This window comes from Muscardinus avellanarius (assembly GCF_963383645.1).
Source record: "Muscardinus avellanarius genome assembly, chromosome: 10".
Lineage (NCBI taxonomy): Eukaryota > Metazoa > Chordata > Mammalia > Rodentia > Gliridae > Muscardinus > Muscardinus avellanarius.
In genome coordinates, this window is record NC_137796.1 from 32,576,879 (window position 1) to 32,588,988 (window position 12,110).

General features: G+C 36.5%; 1 protein-coding gene across 7 annotated transcripts in view; it reads right to left on the reverse strand.

Moving 5' to 3' along the window:
- CHD9 (chromodomain helicase DNA binding protein 9) overlaps nt 1-12,110 on the reverse strand; it is a gene marked incomplete at both ends in the record, with an annotated part of 198,204 nt that overhangs the window by 80,998 nt on the left and 105,096 nt on the right. For all 7 annotated transcript variants that reach the window (XM_080702508.1, XM_080702507.1, XM_080702506.1 and 4 more), the window contains 3 exons: nt 4,629-4,808; nt 7,028-7,195; nt 11,598-11,793. In XM_080702508.1, the coding sequence (XP_080558634.1) occupies nt 4,629-4,808; nt 7,028-7,195; nt 11,598-11,793 (544 nt within the window). The remainder of the gene's footprint in view (nt 1-4,628; nt 4,809-7,027; nt 7,196-11,597; nt 11,794-12,110) is intronic.

The following is a 12,110-nucleotide window of genomic DNA, read 5'->3' on the forward strand; positions in this document are numbered from 1 at the left end:
TGCATTACTTTGATCTTTAAATCTAATTGTTATGTGTAAGACTCTTAAACAAAGAAGTTCATTTTCTTATGACACAAAGTAGAGGACAGTAGATGCCACAGGAGGACCGTACAATGAGCAAGACACTGGAAGCATGACTCACTGTTTTATCTTAGAAGTATGCCATTCAAGCTCTTGTTTTATTCCAAAATTTTAAAAATAATGAGAGTGGGCTGGGAATGTAGCCCAATAGTATAGGGTACTTAGTTAGCACGTAAGAGGCTCTAGGTTCAATCCCTAGCACTAAAAATAAAAAATAAAATGGATAAGAAACTTCTATTTTCTAGGACCATATGAATGTCCTTATAAAATTCTCAGGAAAGATTTAGGTGATATAACCATTTATAAACACAGTTACCAATAATGAGTTCTATCTGATGGACATGTATTAAGCCAAAATATTCTTTTATTTGCTTATTTATTTATTTTTAAATAGGATCTTGCTATATTGTCCAGGCTGGCCTCAACATGAATCCTCCAGAGTAGTAGGGATTACTGACCTGCCATGTGCCTAGCTTGGTATGAGTATTCTTATAAGCACTGTGTCCATATATGTAGCTTCTCATCAAATACTATTGGATAATGGAAAGAAATGCATATTGGAGTTTTATACTCCTTTGTCCAGATTTCTGAGCACATGACTAGAGACCAGGAAAAAATGCTAAATACTACCAACTTAGTGCCACTATATAAAGATGCCATAGTACTCTATGCCAAATGTCCACTATTTAGTGGGTTTCTCATACAACTAATGGGAATGACTTATTTGGGAAATTAACAAAATATAAAATAACTTCAGCTGGGTATGGTGGTGCACCCTTGTAATCCTAGTCCATGGGAGGTTGAAGCAGGAGGATCGAAGGTTTGAGGACAGCCTCAGCAATTTAGTGAGGTTCTCAGCAACCTAGTGAGACCCAGTTTCCAAATAAGAAAATTGGTGTAGCTAGGAGGTAGAATGCCTTTGGGTTGAATTCGTAGTACCACGTACAAAAAAAAAATAAACAAAACAATTTCAGCAAACTCTCTGGTCTTTCCTTAACTATTGTGTTACGTTTTCAGTCAACTTTCTTTTCAAATGTAATAATTATTCCCTGGTCTGAGGCTTTTCCACAGATAATTATTTATTTAGTCCTGGGAATTGAGCCCAGAGGCACCTTACCTCTGAGCTACACACCAGCCCTTTTTACTTTTATTTTAAAACAGGTCCCATTAAGCTTCTGAGAAGTTGCTGAGGCTGTCCTCAAACCTGCACTCCTCCTGTCTCAGCCTCCCAAGTACTGTGATTATAGGCGTGTGTCACCACACCTGTCTCATGTAGGTATTTAAATGCTTAATTATTTCTCATTCTTAGAGCATAGCTGACTATGATTGCAGTATTCCTGGGTCACATATAGTAAAGTAGAAAAGACCAAGTATTATTATTATTATGACCTCTTTAGAGACCAGAAAGACTCACAGAGGTTAATTTTTTTTTTTTTTTTTTGGTGGCACTGGGGGTGGAACCCAGAGGCTTTCTACCTCCGGGCTATACTCCCAGACCTATTTTAAATTTTATTAGAAATAGAAACAGGGTCTCACTAAGTTGCTGAGAGCCTCACTAAGTAGCTGAGGCTGGCTTCGAACCTGTGTGATCCTCCTGTCTCAGCCTCCCAAGCGCAGGGATTACAAGTGTGCGCCACCACGCCCGGCACAGAGGTTAATTTAATTGTCACAGATCACTCAGACTATTAATCAGAATTCGAAGCCTTGTGTTTTGACTTTTATGATCATGATCATTAACATTTTAAATAAAAAAGCCTAGATTCACATGCTTTCTCTATGCTGACATTTTTTTTAATTTAAGGAAAATCTCTCTCTGCTTTGCCTAATCAACAAATGATAATCAAGATTAATAGTATCTTTGTTATTAACTAGATTTCACAGAATTTCAGACATAAGGTAAAAAACATCTGTACAGCTAGGCATGGTGGTACATGCCTGTCATCCCAGCTACTTGAAAGGCTGAGGCGAGAGGATACATGTCTATAGCCAGCCTGGGTGACTTGATGAGACTCTGCCTCAATGACCAAAAAAAAAAAAAAAAAAGAACCCAAGATATAGTTCAGTGATAAGAACAGTCCAGGTTCAATCCCTAGTACCAAAAAAAAAAAAGAAGGTAATAAGAAAATAAAAATAAAAGCAAAAAATCTATGAATAATGTACACAGCCAAGGAGTCAAAAGTAAACAAGATTTCCCAAGAAAGAAATCAGAGTCAGGATATATCTACCTAATCTTGACTAGTTTTAGTTTTCAACCTTATACTTCATCAATATTCCTTGTTTCTACAATATTACTTTCTTCTGAATTATATTCTATTAATTATAAACTCCCAAATCTTTATCTATATCCAGGAAACTCTCTTGGACTTCTCAACTTGGAGGCCCTGTAAATGTTGCAAACACACAGCTCCAATATTTTGTGGCACTGGGTATTGAACCTAGGAGCATTCTACCTCTAACCTACACGCCAATAGGTTTTATTTTGAAAAAAGGGCTTCACTAAGTTGCTGAGAGTCTGGTTAAGTTGCTGAAGCTGTTCTTGAACCTGCAATCCTCATCTCAGCCTCCTAAGTACTAGGATTAGAGGCATGCACCACTATGCCCAGCTTCTCCTTCCTTCCTTCCTTCCTTCCTTCCTTCCTTCCTTCCTTCCTTCCTTCCTTCCTTCCTTCCTTCCTTCCTCCCCCCCCTCCCTCCCTCCCTCCCTCTCTTTCTTTCTTTCTTTCTTTTTTTGGTGGTACTGGGGTTCCTGGAAACCCTTCTACCCCCAGGCTACACTCCCAGACATATTTTATTTTTGGAAACAGGGTCTCTTAAGCCAGTGCGGCTGGCTTTGAACCTGGGCGATCCTCCTGTCTCCACCTTCCAAGCGCGGGGATTACAAGCATGCACCACCATGCCCGGGATTCAGTATTTCTTATTTTCTTCCACAAATTTCTAATCAGTTATCAACTACTCCTCATTTAACCAGGTCTCTACTATCATATTTTACCCATCATTATTTCCTACACATACTTCTTTAATGATTTCCCTGCCTCCAGTCTTTCCCCTTTCCAACTTGTTCTCTGCATTGCTGTTAGAATTAAATTTCTAAGCCAGATTACATTATGTCCAATTTCTCCTTAAAAGACTTTAAAAAAATCAAGTTTGATTCCTCCAAATGGTATACAAATCCCTCACAAAATGGATCCAATTTTCTTAACTTCCTGAGTTCCACCTCCATCTAACTAATTCTATGCATCCATACATGCCTATGACATATTTCTGATATCATCCTTATAGTTTAGCAATGAATAACTCATCTGTGAGGCTTGCGGGTATATGCATGCACTCCTGTGCTCTCTAACACAACAAACCCCACAATTCCTTCAAGCCTTAGCTCAAACCTTATTTTCTCTGCAAAAGGTTTCCTTATTTCTGTTCTCTATTTACATAGAATAATATCCTATTTTTATTTCTCAGTAACTATAATTCTTTCATTTTACTATTTCTAGTACTAAGCAAATTATCTAACAACAATTAATTAGTTTTCTAAAGAATGCTAGAACACCAGGCGTGGTGGCGCACAATTGTAATCCCCGCTCTTGGGAGGCGGAGACAGGAGGATCATGCAGGTTTGAAGCCAGCTGTGCTGGCTTAAGAGACCCTGTTTTCAAATAAAAAGTATAAAATAGGTCTGGGAGTGTAGCCCAGAGGTAGAAGGGTTTCCAGGAACCCCAGTACCACCAAAAAAAAAAAAAAAAAAAAAAAAAAAAAAGCTAGAAAGAGTTGCCATTTGAAGACTGACACCATTACTTTGGTTACAGCACCTGCCCTACTGCCATAACACAGGACTCCACATAAAGACAAAGAAAGAAATGTTAAGCAGGGATGGAGGAAAGTATAGAAAAAAAGTAAAGCTGAAAGAAGAAAACATGTATGAATCGGTGTAGGCTCAAGACAGAATACTGCAATAAAAAAAAACAACCTCTTTAGATGAATGGAAAAGAAGTTTGCTGTTTCTTTCAAAACAAAAAAAATATATATAATATAGAATATGTAAAAAGCATATGAAGAATACAATAGTGTGTCTTAATTTTTTTCTCTAAATAGGATATACAGTTACTAAAGCTTCCTTTCAGAACAGAAATTTTTACTCTTCCCAAAATTAGATTTTAGTATTTAAAGTGGAATTAGAATTTTTTCTCTTTTAAGTTCTTTACATTATTAAAGTTAATGTATTATAATTTAACCTTCTACATTATTGTTTATATTTTGTTCTGTCTTTGGAATATACATATATGTACATATATATTCTTAGGTTTCTAAATTTTTTATTTCAAATGTTCTGGTTAATATGTAAAACCATTTCTAATTATTACACTTATTCCATTATTCTAGGATCAGAAGCATGTATGTGAAATTTGATATAAGACAAAACAATGAAGGAAAATATTTTCTATTGCTTTTGAGTTAATTTAATTTGTCTACAGATTTAGAATAAGAGATAATTCAATGTTTCTATGTTCTGAAAATGTAAACATCACTGTTATCTTTATAAAACCACTCACCTTGGCAAATGTTGACCCTCGTCCTTCTGATTCAATTGTAATAGTTTTGGTACGACATAGCAAAATCTGATCAATATCCTCTTCACAGAATTTAGAACCTTCATCTTCTTCTTCCATAATGGCACCATAAGCACCTCTTCGAAGGAGGTCTTCTATTTCCTTTTTGGAAAGCTGTTGAATCTAAAGAGTAAATAATTCTGTTAATAACAGTATTTTCAAAGTTCATAAAATGGGAAAGTACTCCTAAAGAATGTCAAAACTATAAGAGGTCATCTTTGAATTGAATTTGGGTCTGGGATGCCCATGAAAGAATATACTGAGATAATATACTGAAGTTGTAGTGTCTTTCTTGCTTTGCCTATTTATTTATTCATTCCCCCCCTGGTACTGGGAATTGAACCCATGAGCATTTTCCCTCTGTGCTATACTCCCTGTCTTTTTTATTTTTGAAACAGGGTCTCACTAGGTTGCTGAGAGTCTCACTATATTGCTGAGGCTGTTCTCAAACCTGTGGTCCTCTTGACTCAGCCTCCTAAGTACTGGGATTAGAGGTGTGGGCCACCACCTCTGACTTTGCTATATTTAAAATAAGAATTATCATTTAACTATAATAGCTTCAATTAAACTATAGCCTAAGAGGCAGAAAAGCTTTTAAGGTTCCTTTTAGTACTAGAATTTTAATTTAAACAAAAAGTCTTGAGGCAAAAAAGGCCACAGCCATTACTTATAACACGACAAAGCCAATGCTAGTAGTTTGTCATTTAAAATTTTTTGAAAACTCTAAATAACACAAAAAATTATAAATTCTATTTTTCTATAATATAAAAAACAAATGTCCTGAAAAGAAAGCAAAACATTCCTATCTAAAAACAGACTGTTAGCTGGGTATGGTAGCACAGACTTGTAATCCCAGCATTTGGGAGGCTGAGACAGGAGGACTGTGGTTCATGGACAGCCTCAGCTACTTAGTGAGGCCCTTTGCAACTCAGTGAGACCCTGTTTCAAAATAAAAAGTAGGGCTGAGGGTGTAGCTCAAAGGTAGAATCTGGGTTCAATCCCTAATACCACACACACACACACACACACACACACACACACAAAAGAAACAAAACAAAACAAAACAAGCAGATTGTTAGAATTAAAAAATTCTGAAACTGCCAGGCATGGTGGTGCATGCTTGTAATACCCGCACTTGGGAGGCTGAGACAGGAGGATTGCACAGGTTTGAAGCCAGCCTCAGCTACTGAGTGAGGCTCTCAGCAACTTAGTGAGACTCTGTTTCCAAATAAAATATACAGTAGGTCTGGGAGTATAGCCCAGAGGTAGAAAGCCTCTGGGTTCCACCCCCACTACCACCAAAAAAAAAAAAAAAAAAAAAAAAAAAAAAATCTGAAACTATATAGTTTAGAAAGTCTAAGAGTTAAAAAACTCTTTATCTGTCATTTATCTGATTGTTAAATACTGCCTGGTTATCAGCCATTTCTCTATTTTTTTAATATCAGTTGAGATTGAAAGATTTAATATACATTTCTCAGATTTAATTACCCTAATGGTAAAATAAAAATAACAAAGCTAAAAAAAAAAAGTATTAAAAAGGATTAACTAAACCAGGCATGGTGGAACATGCCTGTAATCCCAGTATTTAGGAGGCTGAGACAGGTCAATCCCAGGTTCATGTTCAGCCTTAGCAACTTAGTGAGACTCTCTACAACTTCTTGAGACCATTTAAAATGGAAAAAAAGGCCGGGCGTGGTGGCGCACGCTTGTAATCCCCGCGCTTGGGAGGCAGAGACAGGAGGATCGCGCAGGTTCGAAGCCAGCCGCGCGCGCTGGCTTAGGAGACCCTGTTTCCAAATATAAAATGTAAAAAGAGGTCTGGGAGTGTAGCCCGGAGGTAGAAGGGCTTCCAGGAACCCCAGTACCACCAAAAAAAAAAAAAAAAAAAAAAAGGGCTTGGGGCTTGGGGGGTATAGTTCAGAGGTAGAGTGCCCCTGAATTCAATTCCCAGTACCGAAAAAAAAAAAGGATTAAGTATAACTTCATTCTGAGAATGCCCTCTTGCACAAAACAATGTATTTAGTGTTTCTTGTGTATTAAAACTGATTATTACTCTTTGTGTGTGTGTGGGGGGGGGGGGGGTCTGGAGATGGAACCCAGGGGCATTTAACCTGCGAGCTACACCCCATGCCCTATTTTTTATTCTTTTATTTTGAAACCGGGTCTCACTGAGTTGCAGAGGGCCTCACTAAGTAGCTGAGGCTGTCTGTGAACCGCGGTCTCAGCCTCCCGAATGCTGGGATTACAAGCGTGCGCCACCACGCCTGGCTTGATTATTATTTGAAATAAGATTAAATGCTAACAATAACACAAAAGCTTAAATAAGAAGTATAAATACATACACCACCAACATTACTTTCTCTTCCACTCATGCTCTGTAATACAGCTTTATCTAGGCCGAGTTTCAGACTGGCTCGGTCAAACATTTCTCTTTCATATGAATTCCGAGTTACCAATCTGTAGACTTTAACTGCTTTATTCTGACCAATTCTGTGGCAACGAGCTTGGGCCTAAAAAAATGAAGTTACAGATTTAATTTATTACACAAAAGGCATTTAACTTTAAATCATATATTTGTAATACAAAAATACATAAGAATTTTCAGACACACTTGGTACTGAATTAGATATAACCCTCTCTCAGAAATAAAAGTAGAGCCTTACAGAATGAGAAATGATCCCGCAATAAGCAGTACGTTAAAATTTAAGATTATATTTCTGAGACCATAAATAAATGAAGTATTATGTTTTAATGGGAGTATATTTGAGCATCCCTAACCTGAAAATCCAAAATGCTCCAAGATCCATATGAACGTAACATCACAAGTGGAAATTTCTACATCTGACCCGATGCCACAGGTCAGTAAAAATTCAGGCACACTAAACTGTAAAAAGTTACCTTTAAGCTATGTATATAAGGTGTATTTGAAACATCAACGACTTGTGTGGAGATTTGGTACCCCCAAAATATTTTATTAGGTATATGAAAATACTCCAAAATCCAAAATTATCTGAAACACAAAATACTTCTGTTTCCAAGCATTTTGGATAAGAAATAATCAACCTGTAATTTTAGAAATGAACATAAAATATATAATCAGAAGTTTTAGTTGATAACAACTCAAGCTTTATTTATTTAAAACAATACTTTTTTGGTGGTACTGGGAATTGAACCAAGGGGCATTCTACCTCCAAGCTACACCCTCAGCCCTATTTTATTTCTTATTTGAAAACACGTCTCTCTAGGTTGATAAGTCTCAATACTTGCTGAGGCTCTCCTTGAACCTGTGATCCTCCTGTCTCAGCTTCCCAAGTAGCAGGATTAAAAGTATGTGTCACCATGCCCAGCTCCAACTCAAGCTTTAAGGAATTTAAATCCAGCTAGGGGTGGTGGTGCACGCTTGTAATCCCAGCACTTGTGAGGTGGAGACAGGAGGATCATGCAGGTTCGAAGCCAGCCTCCCTGACTTAAGAAAGCCTGTTTCCAAATAAAATATAAAGTAGGTCTGGGAGTGTAGCCCGGAGGTAGAAGAGTTCCATCCAAAGTACCACCAAAAGAAAAAAAAAAAAAAGAATTTAAATCCAATCCTAAATTTCTAAAGTTTTCTCTTTGAACTGGGTAACTCTGAACAAGAGACAAAAGTAACTGGGGAGAGCTAAATTTTACTTAAATAGAGAAAGCAGTGCAGGGCATGATGGCGCACGCTTGTAATCCCAACATTTGAGAGGTTGAGACAGAAGGATCATGATTTGCAGAGAGCCTCAGCTACTGAGTGAGGCTCTTTGCAACTCGGTGAGACTCTGCTTCAAAATAAAATAATGAAAAAAGGCTGGGGGTGTAGCTTGGAGGTAGAATGCCCCTGAATTCCATCCCTAGTACTGCAAAAAAAAAAAAAAAAAAAAAAAAAGACAGAGAGAAAAAGAAAAAAAAAGCATTAATTATCTAATATGTATGCATGTTAGAAGTAGAAACATCAAAGCCGGGCATGGTGGCGCAGGCTTGTAATCCCCGCGCTTGGGAGGCGGACACAGGAAGATCACGCAGGTTCCAAGCCAGGTTAAACAGGTTAAGAGACCCTGTTTCCAAATAAAAAAAAGTAAAAATAGGTCTGGGTGTGTATCCCAGAGGTAGAAGGGCTTCCAGGAACCCTAGTACCACCAAAAAAAAAAAAAAAAGTAGAAACATCAGAAATCATATAGAAGCTTCATATTTTATCCTGAGTTCCTAATACATTTAAAGTTTCTGTGATAAATCTTGACTCAAAAGGTTCTACAGATTCGATAGTCTTTCTTTCAGACAGAGTAAATAATAGATTGTGGCTTCAAATTTTATAGGTGATGTTGATGATATTCCCTTTATTGGTTTCTTTATTCTATCCATATCCACTTTGCGCCATTTGGAACCCAGAATTGTAAATGGACAACCTTAGGTCAAGGGGGAAAGTATACAAGAGTAGTAAGAGGCAGAAGCTGGAGGAGTCAGTGCAGATTTTATAGCCTCTTCAGGTTCTATTATATTACTTATTTTATAATTTAACTTTAATTAATTAATTAATTAATTTTGCAGTACTGAGGATTGGACCCAGGGCCATTCTACCTCTGAGCTATACCTCTAGCCCTATTTTTTTAATTCTTTCATTATTATTATTATTATTATTATTAGTAGTAGTAGTAGTATTAGTATTATTATTATTATTATTAGTAGTAGTAGTAGTACTGGGATTTGAACCCAGGGGGATTCTACCTCCAGGCTACACCCCAGCCCTATGTTTTATTCTTTATTTTTTCTTTTCTTTTCTTTTCTTTTTCTTTTCTTTTCTTTTTTTTTTTTTTTGCAGTACTGGGGATGGAACCCAGAGGCATTCTATTTCGGAGCTAAAGCCATAAATTACATAGTTCCATGAAGAGCAAATTATACTGTATCTTTTATTAAGCCAGATATATTCTAAATTACTATTAAATTTATTTTATACCTATTTAAATTAATATAAATTGTAGTACAATTAAGACTATCACAAACAATAAAAGAATTTCTCTTACGCGATTTAGTTTTTTTGTGGTGCTGGAGATTGAACCTAGAGAATTCTACCTCTAAGCTATACCCACAGCTCTATTTTATTTTTTATTTGGAAACAAGATTTTGCTAAATTGATGTGATGTAAGCCATCCTGAGTTGCTAAGGCTGACTTTGAATTTGTGATCTTCCTGTCTCAGCCTCCCAAGGACTGGGATAATAGGCATGTGCTACCACACTGGGCTAGAACTTCTCTCATAATTTATTCTCATCTTATATCCCTCTCAGATGCTATCCTATGCAAATTTTGACTCTGTATGATCATGCTAAATATTCCTGTTTCTATAAAGTATAATAAGCCATAACATAGGTATGCCTTTACTTTCTACTGTAATTAATAAATATGTATATCATATCTCAACCTTACATATACTTTACGATGATTAGATGAAATTGGGATAAAGAAATTATATATATATATATATTTGTGGTACTGGGGATAGAACCCAGGGGCATTCTATCTCCGAGCTATTCTCCCAGCCCTATTTTTTATTCTTTATTTTGAAACAGGGTCTTAGTAAGTTTCACGAGGCCTCACTAAGTAGCTGAGGCTGACCGCAAACTGAGATCCTCCTGTGTCAGCCTCCTAAATGCTGGGATTACAAGTATGCACCACCACGCCCCATTAAAATTCTGAAATTTCAAGTTTATTATTTATTACTTAGAGCTTAGGTCCTTGAAATTTACATTACTTTATGTATTTATTTTGCAGTGCTGAGATGGAACCTAAGGCATTAAACATAGTAAGTATGTATTTTATCATTGAGCTATATCCCCTGCTCCTTTTTTTTCTTTTTTGGTACTGGAGTACTGGGAATTGAGCCCAAGAACACTCTACCTCTGAGCTACACCCCCTGCCCTTTTAAATTTTTTATTATAAAACAGTGTTTTGCTAAGTTGCTGAGAATGGCCTTAAACCTGTAATCCTCCTGTCTTAGCCTCTCAAGTGCTGATATTACAGGTATGTATCAACACATCCAGCTGGGTACTAGATAATAATAATAATAATTATTTTTTGTTTTACTAGGGATTAAATTCAGGCCATTCTACTTCCAAGCTATACCTACTGTCCTATTTTTTATTCTTTATTTTTGAAATAGGGTCTCACTAAGTTGCAGAGAGCCTCATTAAGTAGCTGAGGCTCACCACAAACTTAATATCTTCCCAAGTAATGGGATTACAAGCATGCGCCACCATGCCTGGCTGGTACTAGATATTTTAAAAAATAAAAATGCTGTCCAGGTATGGTGGCGCACACTTGTAATTCTAGCATTTGGGAGGCTGAGACAGGAGGATTGTGGTTCGCAGACAGCCTCACCTAATTGGTAAGGCCCTTTGCAACCCAGCGACACCCTGATTCAAAATAAAGTATAAAACAAAGTAGGGCTTGCCGGGCATGCTGGTACACGCTTGTAATCCCCGCACTTGGGAGGCTGAAACAGGAGGATCGCCAGCCTCAGCTACTTAGTGAGGCTCTCAGCAACTTAGTGAGACCCTGTTTCCAAATAAAATATAAAATAGGCCTGGGAGTATAGCCCAGAGGTAGAAGGCCTCTGGGTTCCACCCCCAGTACCACCAAAAAAATAAAATAAAATAAAATAAAAAAATGCTGTACTCGATTAGATATACCTTTTTATAAGTTAGTAAAATATATTAAAAGTACATTTTATTCTATATTACTGTCATTAAATTAAAATTAATTTCATCTATTGGCACAGTTATTTCTTAGGAAAACAGACATGTTAGTCTGTTGGATAAAATAACAGATGTTCATTACTAAAAAAGTTAGGAGAATATAAGAAAAAATTTACATTACTTGTTAGGCAAGAAATCTATTACCTGAAGATCATTTTGAGGATTCCAATCAGAATCAAAAATTATACATGTATCAGCTGCAGTTAGGTTGATGCCCAACCCACCAGCACGGGTACATAGGAGAAAAACAAATCGATCTGAATCAGGTTTACTAAATCGATCTATAGCAGCTTGCCGAAGATTTCCTCTGACTCTTCCATCAATTCGCTCATATAAATATCTATCAAATGAAATGCAGTAAATTTAGATTGATAAATATAATGAAACTGAAGACACATTCTGTCAAAAGTAAAGTGAAATTTCCTGCAACATGTTTTGCTCTAAAATAAAGAAGCAATATCATCCCAATTAGCGTCTACGGTTTTATTCTTCTTTGCTAAGAAGCCTAGTGCTAAGGAAAAAACAAAATAATACAAAGAAAATATTTCATTCCTGGGTGTCTAGTTAAAATAGTAAAACAATTATCATTTTCAGAAGTTAAATAAAAGACAATTCATAAAAATACTTTGCTGATCTCATCACAATATTTCCCTTTTT